At 42.0% G+C, this 22,606-nt stretch overlaps 3 protein-coding genes across 4 annotated transcripts; 2 read left to right on the forward strand and 1 right to left on the reverse strand.

Moving 5' to 3' along the window:
* The first annotated feature begins 2,644 nt into the window (after positions 1 to 2,644).
* On the forward strand, positions 2,645 to 9,427 carry TMED2 (transmembrane p24 trafficking protein 2). 2 transcript variants are annotated; one of them, XM_063351334.1, is made up of 5 exons: positions 2,645 to 2,955; positions 4,308 to 4,500; positions 4,921 to 4,941; positions 6,887 to 6,994; positions 7,933 to 9,427. In XM_063351334.1, exons 1-5 carry the CDS (start codon positions 2,776 to 2,778, stop codon positions 8,055 to 8,057), a joined length of 627 nt encoding a protein of 208 aa, XP_063207404.1. In that variant the 5' UTR covers positions 2,645 to 2,775; the 3' UTR covers positions 8,058 to 9,427. The 2 variants fall into 2 exon arrangements, with proteins under 2 accessions (XP_063207404.1, XP_063207405.1); XM_063351335.1 differs by lacking the exon at positions 4,921 to 4,941 and having other exon boundaries at positions 2,659 to 2,955; positions 7,933 to 9,426.
* A 334-nt stretch (positions 9,428 to 9,761) lies between these two features.
* DDX55 (DEAD-box helicase 55) lies at positions 9,762 to 18,345 on the forward strand. Its single transcript, XM_063351205.1, has 14 exons — positions 9,762 to 9,913; positions 10,188 to 10,238; positions 10,327 to 10,413; positions 11,016 to 11,107; positions 11,221 to 11,283; positions 11,998 to 12,147; positions 12,629 to 12,818; positions 13,366 to 13,448; positions 13,844 to 13,975; positions 15,034 to 15,126; positions 15,773 to 15,887; positions 16,603 to 16,771; positions 17,147 to 17,439; positions 17,922 to 18,345. The coding sequence occupies exons 1-14, from the start codon at positions 9,806 to 9,808 to the stop codon at positions 18,087 to 18,089; spliced, it is 1,794 nt and encodes a 597-aa protein (XP_063207275.1). The 5' UTR covers positions 9,762 to 9,805; the 3' UTR covers positions 18,090 to 18,345.
* Positions 18,346 to 18,375: 30 nt separating this feature from the next.
* Positions 18,376 to 22,602, reverse strand: EIF2B1 (eukaryotic translation initiation factor 2B subunit alpha). The gene is made up of 9 exons (XM_063351206.1): positions 22,520 to 22,602; positions 22,341 to 22,442; positions 22,086 to 22,222; positions 21,883 to 21,999; positions 21,295 to 21,407; positions 20,268 to 20,336; positions 19,580 to 19,655; positions 19,254 to 19,379; positions 18,376 to 18,818 (listed from the first exon to the last, which is right to left on the reverse strand). Exons 1-9 carry the CDS (start codon positions 22,530 to 22,532, stop codon positions 18,663 to 18,665), a joined length of 909 nt encoding a protein of 302 aa, XP_063207276.1. The 5' UTR covers positions 22,533 to 22,602; the 3' UTR covers positions 18,376 to 18,662.
* Between the last annotated feature and the right edge of the window lie 4 nt (positions 22,603 to 22,606).

Consider the following 22,606-nt stretch of genomic DNA (forward strand, 5'->3'; position numbering starts at 1 on the left):
GGGCGGGCCGGGGGAGGCTCCGCGCATGCCCCGCCGGGCTGCGGGCGGTGCGGCTGGGCCCCGGCCCCGCCGGTTTCCCGGTGGCAGCGGGGGTGACAGTCGGGGCTCTGCCGGGCTCTCCGTGTGCTCTCCCCGCGCTGCGGCTCTTCGCTCGCTGCTTGCGCCAAGTCGCTTCAGCAGACGGATTCCTCCTGATATCAACCCAAGGCTTCGCCCTCCGGGGATGACAGCCACATGGCCGGAGGGTCAGAAGTCACACCCACGCGTGTGCTGGGGGATGCGGCATCCCACGCTGATGGAACCCAGCACCGAAGTGAGTTCGCCGTGGCGGCAGGGCCACACCGGTGTGTCTGAGAGCGAGCCCAGCGCCCGTGTCCAAAGCTGGCTTGTACAGTACCGGGACAAGGTGATCCCCTGCTCCAAGAGAGGATGAAGGCTAGCAGATGGCTGCAGGCAAACATCATGGGGCGAACAAGTCCTTCTGCAGGGTGGCAAAGGTCTCAGACAGTAGCTGGCCCAGTGTCAGCGTTTGCAGGCCCTCGCTCTGCAAGAGAGTCGTTGTGCCTGGACACACACATTGAGATTTTATACATATGAGTAGTTTGTTGGCACGGATCTGCTTACAGAGGAATTTAAACTAAAACCAAAATGTATTTTTGCTGCTTAAGTTTTCCAGTATTTTTGCCTTCAGGTCTGAGTGCGCACTTTTAAATGTTCTTTTCACAGTGTTTAGTAAGAGCTGCTCCGGATGAGTCTTTAGAGATAAATTAAATGTGCCCTGAAATTATTTTAGGTCCCAATCCTGCCACTTGCTGTATGCAGTGTAGGAGTAACACACTATATTTTTGACAAGGCACTATGAATAATGTCAAACACTGGAACTAGTCGGGGAAAATAAAACTGGAGTTGCAAGATCCAAGCCTGGAATGACTGATATGTACTGCCTGTTGTGAATACAGCACTAATTCTCTATTTTTGGCAGATGCAAAGCACTAATGCAAGTGAATGGGAGGGATGAATGATATGAAATGCAACACTGACACTCAGAGAAACTTTTTCATGCCATACTGTCACTATCTCATTCTGTCACGAGTTACAAAATTTCAGTCTTCCTCCTGCGCTGCCCCAGGCACTCATTTTCACCATGCCGGGTGGCCGGGACGGTAATAAAACATTCTCCAAACACCTGAGTTTGACATTCAATTGCCTAACTTATAACAATAATCGATGATGTCCTGTGAAAACATATCTTCATATCGTTTATGAGATTGATTGCTGAAACTGAGCACCACAGGATATTGCACAAAGTTCCAGAGGGAGTGCAAGGATGAATAATGGTGTAGTCATCCTTTCCTGGCAGAGAACGCTTGTGAAAGCATGGGAAGGGGTGGCAGAACGAGCAGAACATTTGGAGAATACTCTGCAGTACCTCAGGGGAACAGATACGCTGTGAAATCACCATTTTGTCCAAGTTAGAGGTGAGGAAAGAGTTCATACCACCAGGATTCAGTATTAAATGAGTTCCCATTGTTACGTATAAATGCATGTAGAGGGAAAAAATCATAATTTAGAGAAAATGCTAGTGGCAAGACTAAAACTACTTTGAGATAGATGAAAAAACAGCACAGCAGTTTGTGCTTTGGAAAGCAGTAGATTCAAGGTTGGCTTGGTCCAAACTCATTGGAAACAATGGAAGTTTTCAGTGAGTCATCAGGAGAGGTCTCTCATCCCATCATGAACGTGACCCGCAACTCCTCGAGTTTGTGCTTGTCTTGCTGAAAACATTCCCTTCCACACGTATCCGCACCCCGAGCATGCACTGACACAGCCAGCTCAAAAGTGGCAGTTTGAGTGAGATGAGCAGAATTTACTTATGTAAATCAAACATTTGGATTACATTTGTCATACAACTGAAGACAAACACAATGTCTGAGCATTATCAGTACAATAACAGGTGCTTACTTGGCAAACCCAAAGGCATCAATATTTCACTAGAAAGCCAGATTGTGCTTTAGTCTTTAAATCTTCTGCAGACAATTAAAACAGCTAGTCATGAGAACAGACTTCCTTAAACTCAAGCACGACATTCTGTATTTCTGACTGGAATTTTTAATTGAAAATTAGTATTTAAGCACGGCCATGCATAGAATGGCTTTTCACACACAGCCAGTCTTGGGAGACACAGAAGCCTGCCGCCTGCCTCGTGTTTTCTTGTGTGTGACAAAGAGCCCACACGGTGGGCTTCCCCATTACTTTGTTGATCGTTAGCTGCCCCCCAAATCTCTATCTTGCTGTGGCAAGTTTGGGTTTCCCGGGCTTCAGCAGCAGCTTGGGCCGCGGTGAGGGACAGGCGCCCTCCCTGCTTCCCGCCCAAATCGCCTCAGCCGCCTCAGGGACGTCCCGCCCCCCGCTGCCGGGCCACGCCCCCCTGCTGCCCACCCAATCCCGTTCCGCGCGCCGATCTGTCTGACAGGACAGCTCTCCCCGCTTCAATCCCATTGGCTCCTCGCCGCCGCCACTCCGTTCTCATTGGTTCCTCCCGAGGGCGGGGCCCCGCCTCCTGCTCCGCTCTGTCCCTGCCCTCCGGGTTGGGGCGGACCCTTTCCCAACGGTCCCTCCATGGCCACCGTAGCACGGGCCGTACGTGGCACTGGGGCCGCGGCGGCCTATGAGCGGCGGCCCCGTGCCCCGGAAGGGGCGTGGCTGAAGCCGGAAGTCCCCCTCCCCTTTTCCTGCTGGCCCGCCGCTCGGTGCCCCCTCCCGCTGGGCTCCGCCATGTCGCCGGTGCGGGCGGTGCTGGCGTTGCTGGCCGCGCTGGCGGCCCCGGCTGCCGCCTACTTCGTCAGCATCGACGCGCACGCCGAGGAGTGCTTCCTGGAGCGGGTGCCGTCCGGCACGAAGATGGGGCTCATCTTCGAGGTGGCGGAGGGGGGGTTCTTGGACATCGACGTGGAGGTGAGGGGGGGACGGTGCCGCCGGTGGTGCCCTGTTGAGGGTAGGGCGGCCGGGCCCTGCGGGGCTGCCCGCGGCCGGGCCCTGCGCTCATCCCCCACCGCCCGGCGAGGCCGTGGCGGCCCCGGGGAAGGCAGCGGTGGCCTGAGGGGGCGAACACCGACTTGAGGAGGCTTTAAACCGTCGGGGGAGCTTGAGACGGTGCCGCTGGGTCGCGGGGACTCCGTGCGGCGGGCTCGCCCTAGGCGGGCCGGGCACAAGGGCTCCCTGGGCGGCAGGAGCAGGCCTGGCGTGGGCCATGTCGGAGGGGACGAGGTGCCTTTCCCGGGCCTTCGGGTTCCTGGGGCTGCTTGTCGTTCCTGCTACTGCTACAGAAGGCAGTCTTCCTGCTTTCGCAGCCGCTCTCTTGAGATTTCTGCGCGGTGTGCTCTTGCCGTAATAAACCTTTTGGCGGGGAGAACGAACAGCGTTACTCTTTCCCAAAGCATGTTCGTTATTCTGGAAGCAGCGTGTCCCCCCTTGAATCAAAAGGTGTTGGCTTTAATCAGGTCGATTGGCATCTTGAAAGTTGTAGGTAAGTCTTTTTCTTCAATGAGGTGTCAAATCAGTTGGAGAATAATAAATAAGAGTTGCTTTAATCTTGGTGAAGAGCAGATAGTTGTTTGTTTGGGATAACTTAAACATGAGGGAGTTATTGCTGACAATATAATAGTTTAAAACTTTACGTTGCTCTAGTAGAGGACAGAGTCAGGAAACTATAAAATCCCATTCAGATATCACTAGTTGAAGCTCAGCAGCTGAGTTTGGTGTCCTGGTGGGATGGAAGCCTTAACATCACAGTGACCCTGAGCACTCAGTATTCAGGCCCTTGATCCATTTGAAATGGCAACTGCAAGAGTGCACAACTGTATGTCTAAAGTAGTATTGACGTAGGGGAGAATGTCTTTTTTTTCTTTTTTGCTTTCCTTCAAACATCAGAGATAAGGTTCCCCCTGCAGTTTTTAATTTGGCTAACACAGCTGTCGATAGCTTATGGTTTATTTGTTCTTGAATGCTTCTTATCTTGAATACGGAAGGTCAGTAATCTTGGCCAGTGAGAGAGGCTCTTGTATGGCTTTCTTTAGCAAGAAGTTTTGTTGGTTATGTTTTTTTTAAAAGATTTTTGTGCAGAAAAATGCATAGCTGCTTTTGAGTTGTGGGAGAGACAGCATGAAGAGTGCCAGACTAGTCAGATTACAGATGATATTTGTAAATCTGACTGGATAACTTCAGGATATGCGTGCAGTGCTGTAACAGTGTGTTCAAAACCACTGACTTTTAAATAAAATTTATGATATTTTGTTTTCCCCATCCAGATTACAGGGCCTGATAATAAAGGAATTTATAAAGGCGATCGAGAGTCCAGTGGAAAATACACATTTGCTGCCCACATGGATGGAACTTACAAGTTTTGCTTTAGCAACAGAATGTCCACCATGACTCCCAAGATAGTGATGTTCACTATTGATATTGGGGAAGCTCCAAAGGGGCAAGACATGGAGACAGAAGGTGAGAGAGACTCCTGGAAAAAAATTAGCTCCAACTTGGGAGCTTTTCCTTACGTGCATGATTTATGAACCTGACTAGGATTCTCAGAATTTCTGCTTCTTCAGACTGTCTAGTTAGCTGTTCTTTTGCACAGCTAAAATGGATATGGATGTTCTTAGACCTCATTACACGATTTAATGCAAAATCACCAGGGAATCACTTGGCCATCTGCGGAAACTAATGCTTTCATCCTTTAGTCTTTTCATCAGTTTCATTCTCTGATTTCTAGTTTGCTCAGCAGTATGTAGACTACTATGTGCATTAGTTGAGCTCTTTGATAAACGTGCTAATATAAAAAAATTTCTCTTAGCTGTGTAAATTACTGTTTTATCTGCAGCCTTTTGTCCTGTACTTGTGTTCATCTCTTACACTTTTCTCTAGGTGGTGGAGATACCTGGGATGGTATGTGTACTGCTTTTTGAAAGCTCATTAGCATCTTGTCTTTTGCATATGTTTATTCACTAACAGCTAACGTTTGCTTTTTCTCTGTAACGTTTGTTTGTAGCATGAGAATGTCTTTTTAATAAACTACATAAAAGGTCTGATTCTGAGCAATGCTGAGCACCTGCAAGCTTTCATCAAGAGGTTTATATACGTAGCAGCTCTTGGGATCAGGTCCTTGAACTGTCCATGACAGTTTGTCTTCAGGTGGTTATTTATGGCTAACAGAAGACTTAATCAGGAGTTTTAGGGGAAATTAAACAAAAACACTGAGCATCCAAGAACACTGGATATTTTAGACAGTGTTTGTTTTTTGTTGCTAAAGTGGGTGTTGAATAATCAGGGGCTTTTGGAAGCAATAAGCTTCTTTTAGGTCGTTAATTATCAGTGATGTTACAAGGAGGAAAAACTTCAAACATGTCACTTGCTGTGAAACAAATGAATGTATTTGGTAACAAGTTACAATGTTTTATTTAGGAATCACTAACTGTAGCTGGGAAGGCAATAAATTCTTGGTTTTTATTTTAGCAAGTAAATAACTGTGTGCATTGAGTGTTTGATATCACTTAAAAAGTAACAAATTTCTAACTTTTGATATTTTTTTTTAAAGACTCAGTTAAATCTTTTGTTGAGTCTGAATATATCTGTTGTAAAGCATGTTAGTGCAGCTTTAAATTTTTAAGGCAAAGACTTTTTTGTTCAGTGTGGTTTTCTTGGAGTGGGTTTAAACAATCCCTGCAACTGTTACTTCTTCCCTCACTGATAAACTGCACTTATTGCAATGACCAGTTGGCCATGAAAATAAAGGATTTACAATATTAGCAAAGTGAGCGTGGTTTACACAACTCTTCAAAATTTTAATTGTAGCTTGTATGAGTGTTATACTCTGGTCCTCTTTTTGGCTGTTCCCTATAAGACTTTATTTTGAATAGCTTTATTTTCAGACTGTGATCTGAAACAATTTATAAATAAAAAATTAATAAGGCAGCTTCAAAGTCAAGTATGTCCCTTCAGTGGAAAATGTGTTGGGTTTTGTGACTTTAAGAGAGCTGATCGCCCAGAGCGTGTCTGTGGAATGGTATCTTGAACTTCTCTTGGTGCTGGAAAACTTTGAAAATTAGTTGCGTAATTCATAAATTTGTAAGTGGACAGTTCTTTGAGCATGAGTGTATTTAAAAGGTTCTGTGATTGACAGTCAAATCACTAAATCTTGGATCTCTGATCCTTCCATTTGCTGAACTATCTCAAGCTAGTTTTCTGTTACCGTTGGTTTGGTATTTTCCTCCTCTTCTGCTTTCACCACATACCAGATCCTGAAGCCAGTTCCTGCCCTCTCCAGGCCCCTTTGGCATTGTTTCTGCTGAATGCTGTGCTTCAGCTGAACGGGAAGATCACAAGATGTGATACTTTGCTTCAGAAAGTGATCTCGTTTTGCCAGCATCATGATCTTAAGCTAAATTCTCGGTCGTTCTATTTTTGCAAGCTTAACAACTAGGAAAAGCTGTAATGTTGAGATAATTTGCTTGGATTATATTGGATGATATTGGCAAAATAGATACTAGTGTGTGGTATTGATCTCATGTGTTCTTACATTCTGTTTTTCTGTAAAAGTATGCCCATATTAGAAATAAGTGGTCTGTACTGACTCTAAATTGCGTGTCTTCTGCCTTCTGTTTGGATATGGAGAAAGACGATTTCCCACTTAATAAATACCAGAGAGATGTGTTAGGAAAAGTGGCGCTATGAAAACTAAACTAAACTTTGCGGTAAAGAGAAAGTTTTCAGCTGTACAGACCGACTGCATTTTTCAGAACTTCTGCGACAAGAAATTACTGTTCATAAATTTTAACATATTGTTCTTTGAGTCAATAACAGACTTTCTAATGCTTCTGAAATTATTCCGCAGCTCATCAGAACAAACTAGAAGAGATGATTAATGAGTTAGCAGTGGCCATGACAGCTGTAAAGCATGAACAGGAGTACATGGAAGTTCGCGAAAGAATACATAGAGCAAGTATGTGTCTTTGACTTAAATGCTTCTCCCCTCTCAAATTAACTTACAAAATGGGATTTTAAAGTACAAGTCCATGAAAGCTATTCTAAGTTACTAAAAAAAAAAAAAAAATAAAGATTTAGAACAAGTTCTGAAGGACCCGCCCGTACAATAAAGAATGTAGTGGATGCTTGCAATCTTCTTTAAGTTGGCTTGCTTCTCATATGATGAAGGTTGTTATGCAAAATAATCTTTGCGTAATTGACATAAATTCTAAAGTTCTTTGAATGGCATATTCAAGAAGATATCAGTAATGATATGATTCCCAGGGGTACATGTTGGTTGAACTATTACTTCATCCTTGAAATGGGTGTGCCTTAATAATTGAGCCAAAGGCTTTTAAAGATATTTTGTTGAAATAGAGCAGAACTGCTGCTGTTTCCAAGTAGAGAATATGGTGAACTCTCCAGTCACAACCCTCATTTTCTGAAATACAGCTTTAAAATATGACTGAGAGTGCTAAGTGGTGCATTAGGGGAAGCCTGGTGAGAATAAAGGGCAAGTATTTTTAATGTGAAAATATGATGTTACATTAAAGCACTGGCCCGTCAACTTTTTGAACCTATGGATATCTCCAGTTTTATGAGCTTTGTTACTAGTGGTTTGATTTAAGAAAATGATGATTTTTAGAACCAAAAATTATGAACCTTCAGTGATTAAAAATTCCCTGCTCAACTTAGACCGTAATGTGCAACTGTTACTTGCAAAAGCAAGTGGCTTCTGTTTGGCAGTCAGAGGCTTCTTTCTGGCCTCTTTGAAAGTGTGCAGAATAGAGAAAGATGCTGCAGTGTATGTCCACAGTTGAGGTTAAATGACAAAGTGTGTTTTAAATTTGTTTTAAATGCTTTGTAACTTACTACTGTTTGGTTTTTTGTTTTTTTGTTTTTTCTCCCTAACAGTTAATGACAACACAAACAGCAGAGTGGTTCTTTGGTCATTCTTTGAAGCCCTTGTACTAGTTGCCATGACACTGGGACAAATCTACTATCTGAAGAGGTTTTTTGAAGTCCGAAGGGTTGTTTAAGAGTACTTTTCTGGTCGCGGATTTCAGTTCACTGTCTACCAAACATCCTGGTCACAAAAAAGTCAATTAGTTTCTGAACCCTCTTCACTGAACTGTAAAACTTATTTGCTTATGTTCCTTCCTAGTTAAAACTGAATTGTTTTTCTATATCTTCTGTAGCAAAAGCTGTGCTGAAATCTTGTCACTAAATTGGCATATTTTTTTTTCACTTAAATCTGCCTAGTCTGTATGCTAAGCAAGGTCCAAGCAAACTGCAAATGCTGTAATTCAACTGTAGTAACAAGCAATGTTGGTGTCTTTTCTAACTTCCCCCCCCCATTTTCATACTTGCGGTTCTATCTAGGGAAAAAACGGTACAAGGCCCTAACATGACTGTTTGCATTTTTGACATCTTTAACCCTGCAGTAGGTGTTACGAAATTGAAATAGTCCCTTCTTTACTTACATAAACTGCCAAGGAGAAGTGATTGGAACTTTATTCTGATAACGAATAGAAGACAGCTGACCACTTCCAATCTAGTATTCGTATCTAGTTGCTATTTAAAGGAAAGTCTTCAGTAACTCTCCTAATTACATCAGCTTATTCCCAAAGTTCTTTTAAATGACATAGTCGATACGAAAATACGTTTTCTCCTCTCATGACCGAATGTTCATCGTTTTTAGTCTTTCGCAGGTTTTATATGGAAGCCAGTTGTGCGCAGTGTCTTGGCAGACAATAGTTGTTGGCCCTTTGGTTTTTGCAGGTCCAAAGTTCAGACTGTTGGCGCTACTGCGGGATGCATTAGTGTTCAGGACATCTGGATTCCTGATGCCAAAGGGTTAATGATTCTGGGGGTTTATTGCGATGCTATGCAGCCCTTCTATTTAAGTTAAGTGGCAGTCTCTGCCATTATCTGATCATAATTAGCATAATGCTAAATACTGGTGTGTTTTCTTTTTCAGGCACATGTAGATTTGTTTTTGTATAAAGTTACTTTCCTCGGTCTCTGATGATTGGTTTAAAAATTAAAGAAGCGTCTGATGTGGGTGCTGAGCCAGGATTATGTTGTGACTGATGTATATTAGTTGTAATCATTTTTGGGGGTGGGGTGGGGTCTTTTCCAGGGGGGAGCCTCTACAAGTAACACACAACAGTTTTGTACAATTAATTTAAAATTTGTTACAGGTTTTCATGTTCCAGGTAAAGTTTTTTCAACCTCGGGCAAACACTTGCAGCAGTTCTTCAGAAAGGTGGCTGTTACACCTTATTGTGACTGTTGTGTGCCAATATTTTTGTGTAAAACACTTAAAATCGAATTCTAAGATGTACATTTAAAAATTGCTTGTGAATCTAAATATGACCCAGGTTCGATAAATAAACAAATTCTTTAAAAAAAAAAAAAAGGAGCAATTTTGTATTTCTTTTTTTCTTTGATACTTTAAGGAAGTACAGTTTAGCACAAAGCTTTTTTTTATAAGGTATCTCTTGGGATATCAGGAATTAATCGAAATGCCATCCTGCTCTGTGGGCAGGTATGAGAAATTGCAGGTAATTCTAAACCTACAGGTGGGCAGAACCCCAGAAGTACTTAATGTGATAGGCCGCTTGCCATAAAAATAGGATTTTTTTTTTTTTTTTTTGCTATATTCCACAGAGGGGGGCAAAACCCGCCGGGGCGGAACCAAAGTTCGTCGGCGCGTGTTTCCGCCCGGCCCCGCCGAGGACGGACCGCGGGGCGGGCGGTGGCAGGGCGTGGGCGCCGCTCAAAGATGGAGGCGGTGACTGAGGGGAGCTGGGAGTCGCTGCCCGTGGCGCTGAGTCCGGGCGTGCTGCAGGCACTGCGGGAGCTCGGCTTCGCCCGCATGACCCCGGTGCAGGTGAGGGGTCGCCCCGGCCCCGCGGCTGTCCTGGGATGGGGAGGCAGGGCCTGAGGGAGGAGGGGGCCGGCGTCTGTGGGCTCGGCCGCAGGTCGGAGCGGGCAATGGGCTCTGTGGCGGCGAGGGAAGTCGCTGCCCTTGGCCTTCCCGTCGCTGCCTCTGTTTGGGCAACGCTTACAGAGAGCTTTGGTGTCCCTGTGGGGACTGGGCCTCTGTGGGGTTTACTTCCACCATAGGAAATTCAGCCGTTCAAGTGGTATTTCTCTTTTTTCAGTCTGCAACCATTCCACTTTTCATGAATAACAAGGATGTCGCAGCAGAAGCGGTGAGTGCTCTTCCTTAGTGCAGTTCGTTGTTTTTCTTAGTTTGTCTCTGGAGCTGGGAAAGGGCTGACTCTGTTTCCCTTCCTGCAGGTAACAGGCAGCGGCAAAACCTTAGCGTTTGTAATTCCTATACTGGAAATCCTTCTCCGACGGGAAGAAAAATTAAAGAAAATGCAGGTAAGATGAAGTTATTTCGTTCTGAGTATGTTTTTATGATGTACCAATAAAGTTTGATGACTTCAGGAAAAGTACCAATAAGGAAAACTGCATACATGTAAAATGACTGTGTGCGCAGCTCTTTGGTATAGTAACGATAAACTGTTTAAAACTTGAAAATAAATATTGGGGTGCTTTCTTTGCACTTAGATATAGCTGTTTACTTGATGTGATCAACCTGTTGGTTTCTGAGCTGTTAGAAAAGTGTCTTAAAATATCAAATACAATGGTGTACTGCAGACAAGAGTCTTTGAATGCTTTTTAGTATCCATTGACTTTGAATATGTTTTAGTGTGCAGAGAACTTGCACTGTTATTTGCTATTAAATATCATTATTAGATGCTGTTCTTTGAGCACAGGTATTTTGCATATTGGTAAAATGCCTCTTTCTTAGATATTTTCTGTTATTTTGTATACTTTATTGTATTTCTATGGAAATGTTTTGTCTAAAACTAGAATCATAAACATGGCCTATATTCACTTATCTTATAAGGGAGAATTTTGCCCAATTCTTCCTTCTAGTCTGTTATTTTCCATAAATTCCTTTTGTTTTTCATGTGCAGGTTGGGGCTATAATTATCACACCAACGAGAGAATTAGCTATTCAAATTGACGAGGTGCTGTCACATTTCACAAAACACTTCCCCAAGTTTAGGTGAGTGAAATTCAGGGTTGTCATGACAATAGTTCCTTTTTCTTTGGACTTCTGTCATTCGTAGACTAGCAAAACTTAAAGATGACCTAAATCTTTCTGTTTTATTGTTTTAGTCAGATTCTTTTAATTGGTGGTAGGAATCCCATGGAAGATGTTGAAAAGTTTAAAGAACGCGGGTGAGTTGATTGTCAATGATTTTTATCAATGCTTTGCAGCTGTGGTTTTCTCCTTGACTTTGGGGCTTTCAGATTAGGGCTTTGGTCTTGATGGTGGTAAAATGTGATGGTACTGCATGAGTATGTTAGGGTGCATGCTGAGGAAATTGTGGATTCTTTTCCTTGAGTGAGATATTCCACAGTGAGGCAATAGGAAAGGATCATGTATGATATCAGTACCATTTACATGCTGTTTGGGTGAAGAACGTGCAGCATGGTGAGCTGAAAACTGTCTTCACCGAATATTTCAGTTCCTTTTTTGTAAATGTTGTACTAGTGGTAGGCTCTAGTGAGATTGAGAGAGTGCTGATGAATAATTTTCTGGAACTGTTTGGTGCTGATATCAATGATGAAGCAATCGTATTTTTCACTGGCTTTTGCACACAGGTACCAAATATTTCTTCTACCTGATAGTTGCTTTATAATTGCTGATTATATTCTAAACTTCTATTACCACAAATGATGTGCTTTCACCTGAGCATTTCTTCTCCCATCAACATAATGTCTGCAAGTCACTGAAATTTGAATACACTTAGAGGTGACAAACTGAAATGCTTTTATTGATGAATGCAGTCAGTTTGAGTGCAGGTTTGTGCTGTGATAATTATGTTAGCAGCTCCCCAAAAGCCCTTACCTTGCGGTTACACAATTGCTGTGTGTCTTGTTCACAAACAGTGGGAACATCATTGTAGCTACACCCGGCCGCTTGGAGGATCTATTCAGAAGAAAAGCAGATGGGCTGGATCTAGCAAGTTATGTGAAGTCCCTTGATGTCTTGGTATTAGATGAAGCAGACAGACTTCTAGATATGGGCTTTGAAGCAAGGTATTTAAATAATAAATTCTAGTAATACTTGTAAAGTTTTAAATGAGTTCATATATGATTGGTGTGAATGAGCGCAGCCTACAATGACCTCTATAGTTAGATTTGTTTTGGTTTTGTTCTTTTACCTCTCTTTGCTCTGTAGACTATATAAAGCAATTACTAAGAGGGGAAGAGAATCAGGAAAAGTTGTTCCTTGATGAATACAGAGCTTACAATTTCTTTTTCTTAATGTATATTAGCACATGCTATATTAATGCTTGATTAAATATCATTTATGCACTGGAATATCTTAAAACACTTTAACAAATAATCTTTGATGACTCCTTTCTCTTAAAGTTAAGATAATTAGCTCAATAGAAGATGCTCTATACTTGGCACTCTAATAAAAGCTACTTTGTTTATAAACTCTTACTTCCAATGATTAAGCTTCTTTCTGAGGGAAGTCTTGGGACAGTTATGTTTTACATGTGCTTACTTGCAGTTTAAATACCATTCTGGACTTTTTGCCCAAGCAGAGACGGACAGGTCTGTTCTCAGCAACTCAAACTCAAGAGGTGGAGAACCTGGTGAGAGCAGGTCTTAGGAATCCTGTCCGCATCTCAGTGAAAGAGAAGGGAGTGGCAGCAAGCAACACACAGAAAACTCCAACACGCCTGGAGAACTATTATATGGTGCGAACCTCTGTACGTTGTGATAGATCCAGGAAAAGGAGAGGGAACAAGAAACCATCAATAAGTTTTTAAGTCTTGGCCGGTTAGGATCACAGTAATAGAGGAACCAGAAGTCTCGAAGGCATAAAGCTCTTGCAGATTCTCTGAAGATAAGTAACCAAGCTGAGGAGAAAGATCTGACTGAGCAACCCTGTTTTCTCCTGCTCTGTGAGCTTTATTTGGCTGCCCAGTAGTTGTAACCTTAAACTAGCTGCAGTGCTGTGGCTTCTTGGCCTGCTTATAGTGAATGGTATGGGAGGAGAATTTGGCGAAATTAATGTGGGAGAGGTATTGGGGATGGGAAGACTGGGAGCTTACGTATTTGTTTTTGCTTAAAACAAGATACATGAAAGAGTAATATTGCATGCGTTGAACTGTGGTACAAGTGATCAGTATTAACAAATTATGCCCATAGGCATTTATCCGTGCACAACGAATGGAGGAAACTGGCAGATCACTTTGTATCAAGTCCATTTTCTTACTTTTTTTTCTTCTTTCTTTTTTGTAGATCTGCAAAGCAGATGAAAAATTTAATCAGTTGGTGCATTTTCTTCGACAGCACAAACAGGAAAAACATCTAGTCTTTTTCAGGTAATTCTATTTGTGTTTCATTGTGAAAACGGTATGGCGTTTTATTACTTGAATTCCAAAACTGTGCCCTGTTTGGACAAGGACACAGCCATTTTAAAAGTGATTCACTTTAATAGATGTCTTGTAGAATATGGTGCCTAAGAAGAGATTGATCATTGCTTCATGTCAGGATTGTATTGAACTTTATTAAGCGAAACATAAATTTCATATGCATTTTTAAAGTAAGGCATTATAGGTGATTATATGTCAATTGTAAAAATGATGTACATATTTAAGTAAAAATAGGTGATAGTGTATATTTTTGAAAGTTCTCAGACCACTCTGGCTTGACTGTCTAAATCAGATTAAAAATGCAGCATAATCTTTTGCTTTTATGTCTGTCTTTATCACAACAGCACATGTGCCTGTGTGGAATACTATGGGAAGGCTTTGGAATCCTTAATTAAACAAGTAAAAATAATGAGCATTCATGGGAAAATGAAACACAAGCGTAACAAGATTTTTACTGAGTTTCGGAAACTCCCAGGGTAAGAACGTATGAATAGGCTAAACCAGCCAAAAGTAAAAATAGTAAGGGATGTGTAATTTGTCTGATGAAGTTATTCTGCCACTTAAGTGGTGGCGTGCTGAGGAGAAGGGTGCTACTAGCTGTTTTTGAATATATTTATAATAACAGAAACTATGCTTAGGTACTCAAAGAATGATCACAAACAAAGTGAAAATGTGACTGGAGCGTTTAGATAATCCGTGTGGCAGCATGGAAGGTGGAGGGACATGGATTTAGGATATCCTGCAGCCCCGGACCCTCTGGAGTTTGGCTGCTTGCTGGCCAAACGTTCGCATTGTGAAGCCCGTCACTACTGCTGCTATCTGTGCTACTGTTTTAACTGGGCACACTGCAGTGTCACGTGTTACAATCACACATTAGCCTTCTTGTATGAATGTACCATTGGTAGGGAACTGGTAGTGAAAATAACCTCTTCCTGATTGGTAACCAGAGTGGAAACCCGGGATACTATTTTAATAATATATGAACAAGAATATGGCAACGCAATGCTGTAATTTACCTGCAGAAAAGTGTTCTGTGTCAGCTTTGCAGCGTGTGCTTAAGAAACTCTCACCCCATTAGCTGTCACTTTTTTTATTGCAAGGGACCTGAGTTTTAGCATTTTATATTATAAGAAAAATAATTGCCAACAGGCTGGAAGAAGAGCTGTTTAAAATAGCATGCTAAAACTGTCATTCTCTTAGGTCTTTTACTAAAACATTTATAATATTACATTCAGCAGTGGTGGATGCAGTGGTAATTTAAAATAGAATTTATAATAGGGAATTGATTTTTTTCTTAATGATACGTTGGCTGTAATATAAATCACATTCATAATAACATTTTCATAATGTTATGTAGACTTTTAGTTGGTAAAAGCTGCAACTACCTTCAAATATTTTGTCTCTTTTCAAAAAACAAGTGTTTTAAAACTTTTTGTTCCTCATTCTCCAGTGTAGATGCCGAATACTTGGTTGGGGGGACACTGGTTCTTCTCAAATGACGGGTTAATGAAAATATGATTTTTCTTCTTTCTAGTGGCATTTTAGTTTGCACTGATGTGATGGCCCGTGGCATAGACATTCCAGAAGTACACTGGGTTTTACAGTATGACCCACCTAGCAGTGCAAGGTACAACTTGAGATCTTAAAAAACTTTACTTGTGGTCATGTCACTGTACTGTTTAGATATAAATTGGGAACATGCAACTGCAGAAAACACATTTAATTGCTCCCTGGAAGTTAGTCTGAGTGAACACACAAAATAATGTATGAACAAGGGAGGCTGGAACACTGCAATTTTTGTTGTAACTGCTGTGAATTGAAATGACTGTGTTGTATGTGTGTAAGTCAAATGGGCGGTTGCAACTTATATTTGTGTAAAGAGGCACATGGTATGAGAATATCAAATAATGAGAGGTGAGACACTAGGGTGAGTGAGAACAGAGATGAGAATGGGGACAGAGCTCTTCAAGGAATGATACTTTGAAAGTTCACATAAAAGGTGCTTTTCCATGTATTTTAACTTCTGTAATTCTCCCTACAACACGCTTAAACTCCATCCCCAAAACAGATCCCCCCGTCTTAGTATCTAGTCCTAACAGTGGAGTGGGACTGTTGCATGTATTGCATCTTACTGGTTCCTGCTGGTTCAATTCAGAAGTATATAGCACTCTGTATTTTCCATTCCGTCAGATTTCCTGTTTTGCTGTCTGTCTAATGTTTAAAATCAGACTGAGCAACTCCTGTTAAGTTAGCGCTGTGTTGTGTTGTTTCAGTGCCTTTGTGCATCGGTGTGGTCGAACAGCACGGATCGGCAATGTGGGCAGTGCGCTTGTATTTTTGCTTCCCATGGAAGAATCTTACATTAACTTTCTCTCAATCAACCAAAAGGTTAGTAGACTTTTGTTCTAGCCCAAAGCAGGAAAGGGCAAGGGGACACGCTTGCTGATAGGGATTTTGAAATGGGAATTTGTAGGGCTTAAGGTCATATGCATAGGTAATGTTTTAGCAGAGGTTCATAATTAAAAAAAAAGACAAGAGCTGCTTATTAATCACCAAATGCAACTGTTAGAAAATGACTGCTCCTGTTAGAACACGATTGCTCCCAGTGTTACTGTGTTTGTAATGTGAGCATGTGATGCATCAAGTAAGGAAAGGCTTTTCCTTTCAAAGATTGAGTATTTCCAGAAGGGCAGTGCTGGCTTACACTCCTACCCCCAACCCTGCCACGGCCAGTTTGTGTGCTGCACCTTCTGTGCTCTTTATGTTCAACGTGAATAATTTCCTGTGTCTGGTCCTGCATTTGTGGGATTAGTTGTTTAAATTCTCTCTAGTCCTGCTAATGAGAACGTAGCTTGATAAGGCATGAGACGAAGATGTTGCCTCTCGAGCTGCAGCGTGCGAGCTCTGTTGCTGGGTTAGGGTGACAACGTGTGGGGCTAAACGGTGGAGTGTTAATTGACTAAGGGGGAAAGGTCTCAAAGCTGACTGAAGATTTACTGGGGAAGAAGTGCGTGTTTGAAGTTCCACAGTGCATTTTACATAATTCAGCTGAATTTATCCTTTGTTTTGTTTTTGTTTTTTTCATTTCTTTTCTGGTTTTCAGTGTCCCATGCAGGAAATGAAACCACAGACCAATGTGTTAGATCTTCTTCCAAAACTGAAGTCTATGGCCCTAGCTGACAGGGCAGTGTTTGAGAAAGGGATGAAAGCGTTTGTGTCTTATGTCCAGGCTTACGCCAAACACGAATGTAATCTGATCTTCCGAATAAAAGGTAATTGCCAGCAGTGGCCAGTATCTTTCACTGTTCCTTTCAGAAGACAGTATTTGGTTTGGCAAAAAACATAGTGTTATTGTCCACAAGCTTCAACTACGGATTCCATTTCTCAAAGTTATGATCTGCTGCATCAGACTCTGATAAAACTATTTTTTCCAGCAACTTGTTTCTCATTGTTTTCAAGAGAAAACATTTAATTATCAAGTTTGACCAAACTGACATAACATAAATAAAAGTGCCTTTGTTACTAGTATTAAGTATAGAATGCAAACAACACAATAAGATAATGTGTTTGTTTTTTTTTTTTCTGTGACTTGCTAAGTTAAATTAACTTTTTTAGGAAACTGACTGTAAAAATCTTTATTTTAACAGATCTGGATTTTGCTAGCCTTGCCAAAGGTTTTGCACTGTTAAAAATGCCAAAGATGCCTGAACTAAGAGGAAAATGTTTTCCAGACTTTACTCCAGTCACTGTTAATACAGACTCCATCTCATTTAAGGATAAAAATAGAGAAAAACAGAGACAAAAGCAATTAGAACAACAAAGAAAAGAAAGAGAGGAAAATGGAGGCAAAAAGAAATTCATAAAGAACAAAGCCTGGTCAAAGCAGAAAGCGAAGAGGGAGAAGAAAAAGAAAGTAACAGCTAAAAGGAAGCATGAAGAGGTAAACTAAGCCCGTTCTATTAAACTGCATGTGATTACTGTAGCACAGGTACATACTTTCAAATGTCAGAGAGCCATGAGATTTTAGTTTGATGGAACTGATGAGTGTAGATTAACTTTTTAGGATGTTGACAGGCAAAGCTTAACAAAATGAGAGAAGCTTTTTAAAGCCCAACACTAAAACAATTTCTCAGCACTCTGATGCTGGTCAGTAATGCTGGTAGCACAGATTTTTATTTCTCAAAGTTCCAGCAGTATGGCATGATGGTGGCCCATACTTGATTTATTTTTTTTTCCTCTCTGCTTTTTTCAATTCTCAGCAAGTGTAACTGAGAATGAGATAGTTTCCTAGATAGAAACTGAGGATTATTTCCTGCTTAGAAACTCCTGGCAAAATCTGAGTTGTAAGCTTCTCTTGTGGTCAGCTGTATAGAATTAAACCTTTTTGTTGTGTCTAATCTGCTATTTTTCAACTGTCAACAGGGCTCTGATATTGAAGATGAGGATATGGAAGAGTTGCTGAATGACACAAGGCTCTTGAAAAGATTAAAAAAAGGAAAAATTAGTGAAGAAGAGTTTGAGAAGAGACTAACAAGCAGCCACAGTCGACTCAAAGCAGAAACTGTTGCTGATTTAGAGTCCGAAGGTTGACAGTTATTCTAACCACACTTCTACGTTAAAATACTGCCAATTTCAATAAAACTGTATTTTTATATCAAAATAACAATGCAGAGAACAGAATTGATCTAGTTTTTTCAATAAAGAGACCTGGTGTCCACAAAGACATACAAGCAAGCCTGCAAGAACAAAGCTGAAAGCGCGTTGGCATGGCATGGCAGGAGCTGCACATTTCCATTTGCACCCTTGTGCATTTTTTAATTTTGATTTTTTTTTCAGGTACGTACCACAGATCAGTAAGTAACAGCATACCTCAGAATGAGTTTGAATACATCATAAGGTATTTTATTTTACAATACCAAAATATTCCACCCATCCTTAAAATAATTTATTTTAGGGCTTTAGAAGCTGTAGTAACTTTGGGATTTTTTTTTTTTTAACAGTGGTCCATCCACATGTAATGTTTTGCTTTAAAAACTCAAGGCTGGTAATTGCATTAATCCTTATAATGTTGTCTCCTTGCCATGTAACTTGTACCATCTTCCAAGTTCTTACAACTGTGATCGTCACTGAAGAAGATGATACCTCCTGTACACAAGTCCTCTGTCACAGATAGAGTTTAATAAGTTCATCACTGACAGCTGATGGAGTTAACACACCGAGGTCTGTGAACAGTAACGTAATTAGCGATGGTGATGTGTAGTCAATCCAAGGATGCTCCTCTGTTAGATTCTGACTTGTTTTCAGAGTGTCTGCTTTGTACTAGAAGGCAAGGGAGACCATTAGTTATTGCACAACTGCAAGTTAAAACCTCTTACAGGTCTTGAGCAGATGTTTGTGGTAAAACTGAAGGAAATCAGTTAGTTTAAAATGAGGCACAGGCTGGTGCCACCTTGGTTTTGGCTGGTTTATCTTCTTTATAAAGTAAATTTGTAGTTCTGAAGTGTATTGATTTAGCTGTTTCTTGTCCTCAGCTGCTCCTGCACCGCAAGGGAACTGCTTCAGGAACTAAATGTTAGTATTACGATAAATTCTAGCTGCCTGACATACGACTAACAGAGAGCAGCTCTGCATTATGTGAAGTAAGCTACACTAGAGAGATACAGACAAATGTGAAGACATGCTTAGACAAAAATTTTTCATGGACATGTAAGTGTGCATCTTAGCTGGCTAAGATGTAATTTGAATTTCTCTTACCTTAAACTTATCTGGGACATCCTGCTGATTCAGAGGGAAAAGCCTTACAAACTTGAAACTTTCCGCTACCACATAAAACGGCTTATTCTGAGCTTTGGCACACACAGCAATTTGATTAGTGCCAATCTGTGGAGACAGATGGAAAACAACGTACAGACTCAGTGCTAGCATGACATAACCTTGCCCAGTTTCCAACAATAAGTAGACGTTTACTGAATAACATCCAAATAGAAAAGATTTTTCAGAAAGCCTTGAATTCTTCAAAGAAACCAAACTTTAAAAGTCTAGAGTTTACAGAATGATGTAATAAACTCACTACCTATTACCTTGTTAATAATGCCTCCGCTTTCAACTACACCTTCAGCACCAACTAACACCAGGTCCACTTTCTCCATAATGTAGCTGTTCAAAGGGGGGAAAAAAATCCAAATCTTACTGGGTAATACAACAAATGACTCACTCAACAGAACAGAAATTAGTAATTCAAACAGTCTTTTACTTTACTGAACTACTTTCATCTACCTATGTAAGTCCACGGGCTGTTACACATCCCTGGAGTGAACCTTCATCTGCTTCCCAGGCAGGAATACTAAGTAATCGTATCTTCAGCCACACCGGACCTTGGCAATTGTGTAAATGCTGGAAGAAGTTGAAATCTGACTAGGAATGATGCTCAGTTACAGGATGTGGGTGCCTGTGATAAGATACTAACTACAGTGAAGTGTAACTACACTGTAATAACCTCAGCCAAATCCACAGGATGCTCCTCATCCCCAAGCTCTACATTTAGGTCTGACTCCATTTTTCATTCTAACGAGAACACCAAATACTTGTTTTGTAGCAGGCATATTCTCTTAATTGCGCACCTAGAGGTGTAACTTGTTTAGCTTGTTTGACGACTATGACAAACTAAGTAACAACCTCTGTAGATTGAACATGTGTCTTGGAAACTTACATATAACACTATCAAAATAAAATTGTGATGAACAGTATTAAAATTTAATGATCACTTACCCAACGGCAGCATCCAGAATCACAGTCACAGGAATGTTCAGCTTCCTCAAGGCTTTTGCCATTTTTTGACTATTAAAAAAATATGTTTGAAACTTAGAAGTCTGTTTTTTTTAAAGACAAAGCTAGAAAAATACTGTTCTCAAAGACTGAAACCCATGACTGCCCATGTTCCCTTGTTTGTAGTTTTGGTTTATCAGGTACTCTCCAATAGAAAGTAAGTTACTGTGTAGAAATGGAAACAATCAGATTACAACAAACTCCAAGAAAGTGAAGTCAGTTTGTTTTAGCAGCCAGGAATTACATCTACATAAAGATGAGTCCATCAGCTATTATTAAGATGACAGATTGCCTAAGCTGTCTCAGCTTTTCCATCAACAGAGTATAAGAAACAAGAAATAAAGTACGGGATGCATTGCTGGAAGTCATTTCAGGGAAGCTGGAAAATTGTGTATCAATTGGCTGAATGTCCTCCATTCTAGTGAAAGCTGGGTTAGCAACTTGTTATCCCGTGTACAGGATTTACTGTTTCATTTATGCAACATTGTAGGCTCTGAGGAGGGAAGGCGTGCTCTCCTGCTAGCAGCAATATACTTTATTTGGCATCTTCAAACAAGGTTGTTAGCTAAATGTGGTTGGGGTTTTTTTGTTTTTTTTTTTTTTTTTTTTGTTTTTTGCTATGCTTAAGATAATAGTGATTATTTTAGCCTACTTTTCAAGCAGTCTACCAGAAATCAGGTGTCTCCCATTTCCCAAGGGAAATGTAGGTTGCCTGGCACTGATTCAAAATTTGGAAACCTTTGAAGAAAACCTAGGTAAGAGTCTTAGGAGAATATTTAGTATTGGAAACTACTTGCCAGTATTGTTTTTTTTTTTTCACTTGTCCAGAATACTGTGACTATATTAGCGACGATTACCATTTAAAATGCTGCAAATGAGCCTAGCCACTCTTCTTAAGGTATGACAGATTTGATGCTAGCTGGAACTTACCATGTTAATCAAGATAAAACACAAATTAATGAGTACTTGCCCTGCTTGATCTGGCTGTGATTCAGTAACATAAACACTGAATCGCTTCTTTGACTCAACAGCTGCTTCCAACACTCTGAGGACCACTCTTGAGTAGGCGTGTGTCAATATTCGCTGTCAAAAAAAAAAATCAGGCGTTACTTTTTGCTGAGCTTTGGGAAACCTTTACTCTTGTTAATGGTGTTATGGCTTCTATGTCACACAACTGTCCAACATTAAACAATAATGTGTGTCACTTGTATTCTATGAACCATAGGACAGCAAAGCAGTCTGTGAGCTGGGCTTTCTGTGGCCGAGGGGTGATGGTCTAGTACTTTAAATGGAAACTTGAAGCTGTGACTCCTCAGCACCTCTTAGAAGTAGAGCACGAGTTAAAGTTGGATTGTGTGGAAACCAAAGTAGGGGGGGAGGAGATGAGTCTTGAGAAAATAAAATGAAAGGTGATGTTACACCTATATACTTGCAGAAGCCACCATCAGACAATGCTGGTGTGAGTGTTAGTAAACTTTGCTCCCCTCCCCTTCTGTTTTTCCATTACTACAAGCAGCAGAGCACCGGAATGAGAGTGACCCTGCCTCGGCATACTTACGGCACCATCTCTGATGAAAGGATGACACAGCTTGGCGATTTTGTTCCTCGAGAGTGAGACTTTCCTGAGGAAGATCTCCCCACGCTCGATCATGATTTCTTTGCACTTGGAGTAATCCTGAAAAACAGGGCGATATCTGCTGTCAGACAGGAGGGTCCCTCCATGGCAGGCAGCACAGCCGGGCCGGGGGCGGCTGCCCTTACCGAGTACTCCAGGGAGGTGAGGCTGATGAAGCGCAGGAAGAGTTCCCCGCCGGAGGAGACGGCCACCGAGGAGTCCACCCGAGACAGGGTGTTGATGGCGGCCAGCAGGCTGCTCCTCAGGCCCTGGATGGTCTCACCTGCGGAGAGGCAGAGCTGTATGGCCGGGGCCGAGCCGGCGCGGCCCTCGCCGTGGGGCGACACGGGGCAGAGGGGCGTCCCCGTCCCGCCTGGAGCTGAGGGGGTATCCGGGCCCACCTCTGTCCTGCTTGAGGAAGCCCAGCAGCGCGCGGATGGCGGCCACGGCCGAAGCGACGTCGGGGTCGTCCCTCAGCTGCGCCCGGAAGGTCTCGATCAGGTCTGCAAAGCAACGGGGCGTGTCAGGCGCGGCGCTGCCCCGCGCCCCCCGCCCGCTCCCCGCTCCCCTCTCCCCTCACCGTCCGTGCTCATGGCCGCGCCGCTCAGCTCCCCGCTCGGCCGCCGCCGCGCCGCCCGCCTCGCCTGGGCGTGGCGCCGTCCCACGG

The sequence above is a fragment of the Chroicocephalus ridibundus genome, chromosome 13, assembly GCF_963924245.1.
Source record: "Chroicocephalus ridibundus chromosome 13, bChrRid1.1, whole genome shotgun sequence".
Taxonomy (NCBI): Eukaryota; Metazoa; Chordata; class Aves; order Charadriiformes; family Laridae; genus Chroicocephalus; species Chroicocephalus ridibundus.

What these genes read in the sequence shown, in the direction of transcription:
- TMED2 (XM_063351334.1), top strand. Translation starts at nt 2,776, where the DNA reads ATGTCGCCGGTGCGGGCGGTGCTGGCGTTGCTGGCCGCGCTGGCGGCC. An exon ending in GCAAGACATGGAGACAGAAG is followed by an intron (nt 4,501 to 4,920) that starts GTGAGAGAGACT and finishes ACTTTTCTCTAG; the next exon opens with GTGGTGGAGATACCTGGGAT. An exon ending in TGGTGGAGATACCTGGGATG is followed by an intron (nt 4,942 to 6,886) that starts GTATGTGTACTG and finishes ATTATTCCGCAG; the next exon opens with CTCATCAGAACAAACTAGAA.
- DDX55 (XM_063351205.1), top strand. Translation starts at nt 9,806, where the DNA reads ATGGAGGCGGTGACTGAGGGGAGCTGGGAGTCGCTGCCCGTGGCGCTG. An exon ending in AGGATGTCGCAGCAGAAGCG is followed by an intron (nt 10,239 to 10,326) that starts GTGAGTGCTCTT and finishes CCCTTCCTGCAG; the next exon opens with GTAACAGGCAGCGGCAAAAC. An exon ending in AAACACTTCCCCAAGTTTAG is followed by an intron (nt 11,108 to 11,220) that starts GTGAGTGAAATT and finishes TTATTGTTTTAG; the next exon opens with TCAGATTCTTTTAATTGGTG.
- EIF2B1 (XM_063351206.1), bottom strand. An exon ending in TCACCTCCCTGGAGTACTCG is followed by an intron (nt 22,000 to 22,085) that starts GTAAGGGCAGCC and finishes CCTGTTTTTCAG; the next exon opens with GATTACTCCAAGTGCAAAGA. An exon ending in ATGTCCCAGATAAGTTTAAG is followed by an intron (nt 18,819 to 19,253) that starts GTAAGAGAAATT and finishes CTTGCCTTCTAG; the next exon opens with TACAAAGCAGACACTCTGAA.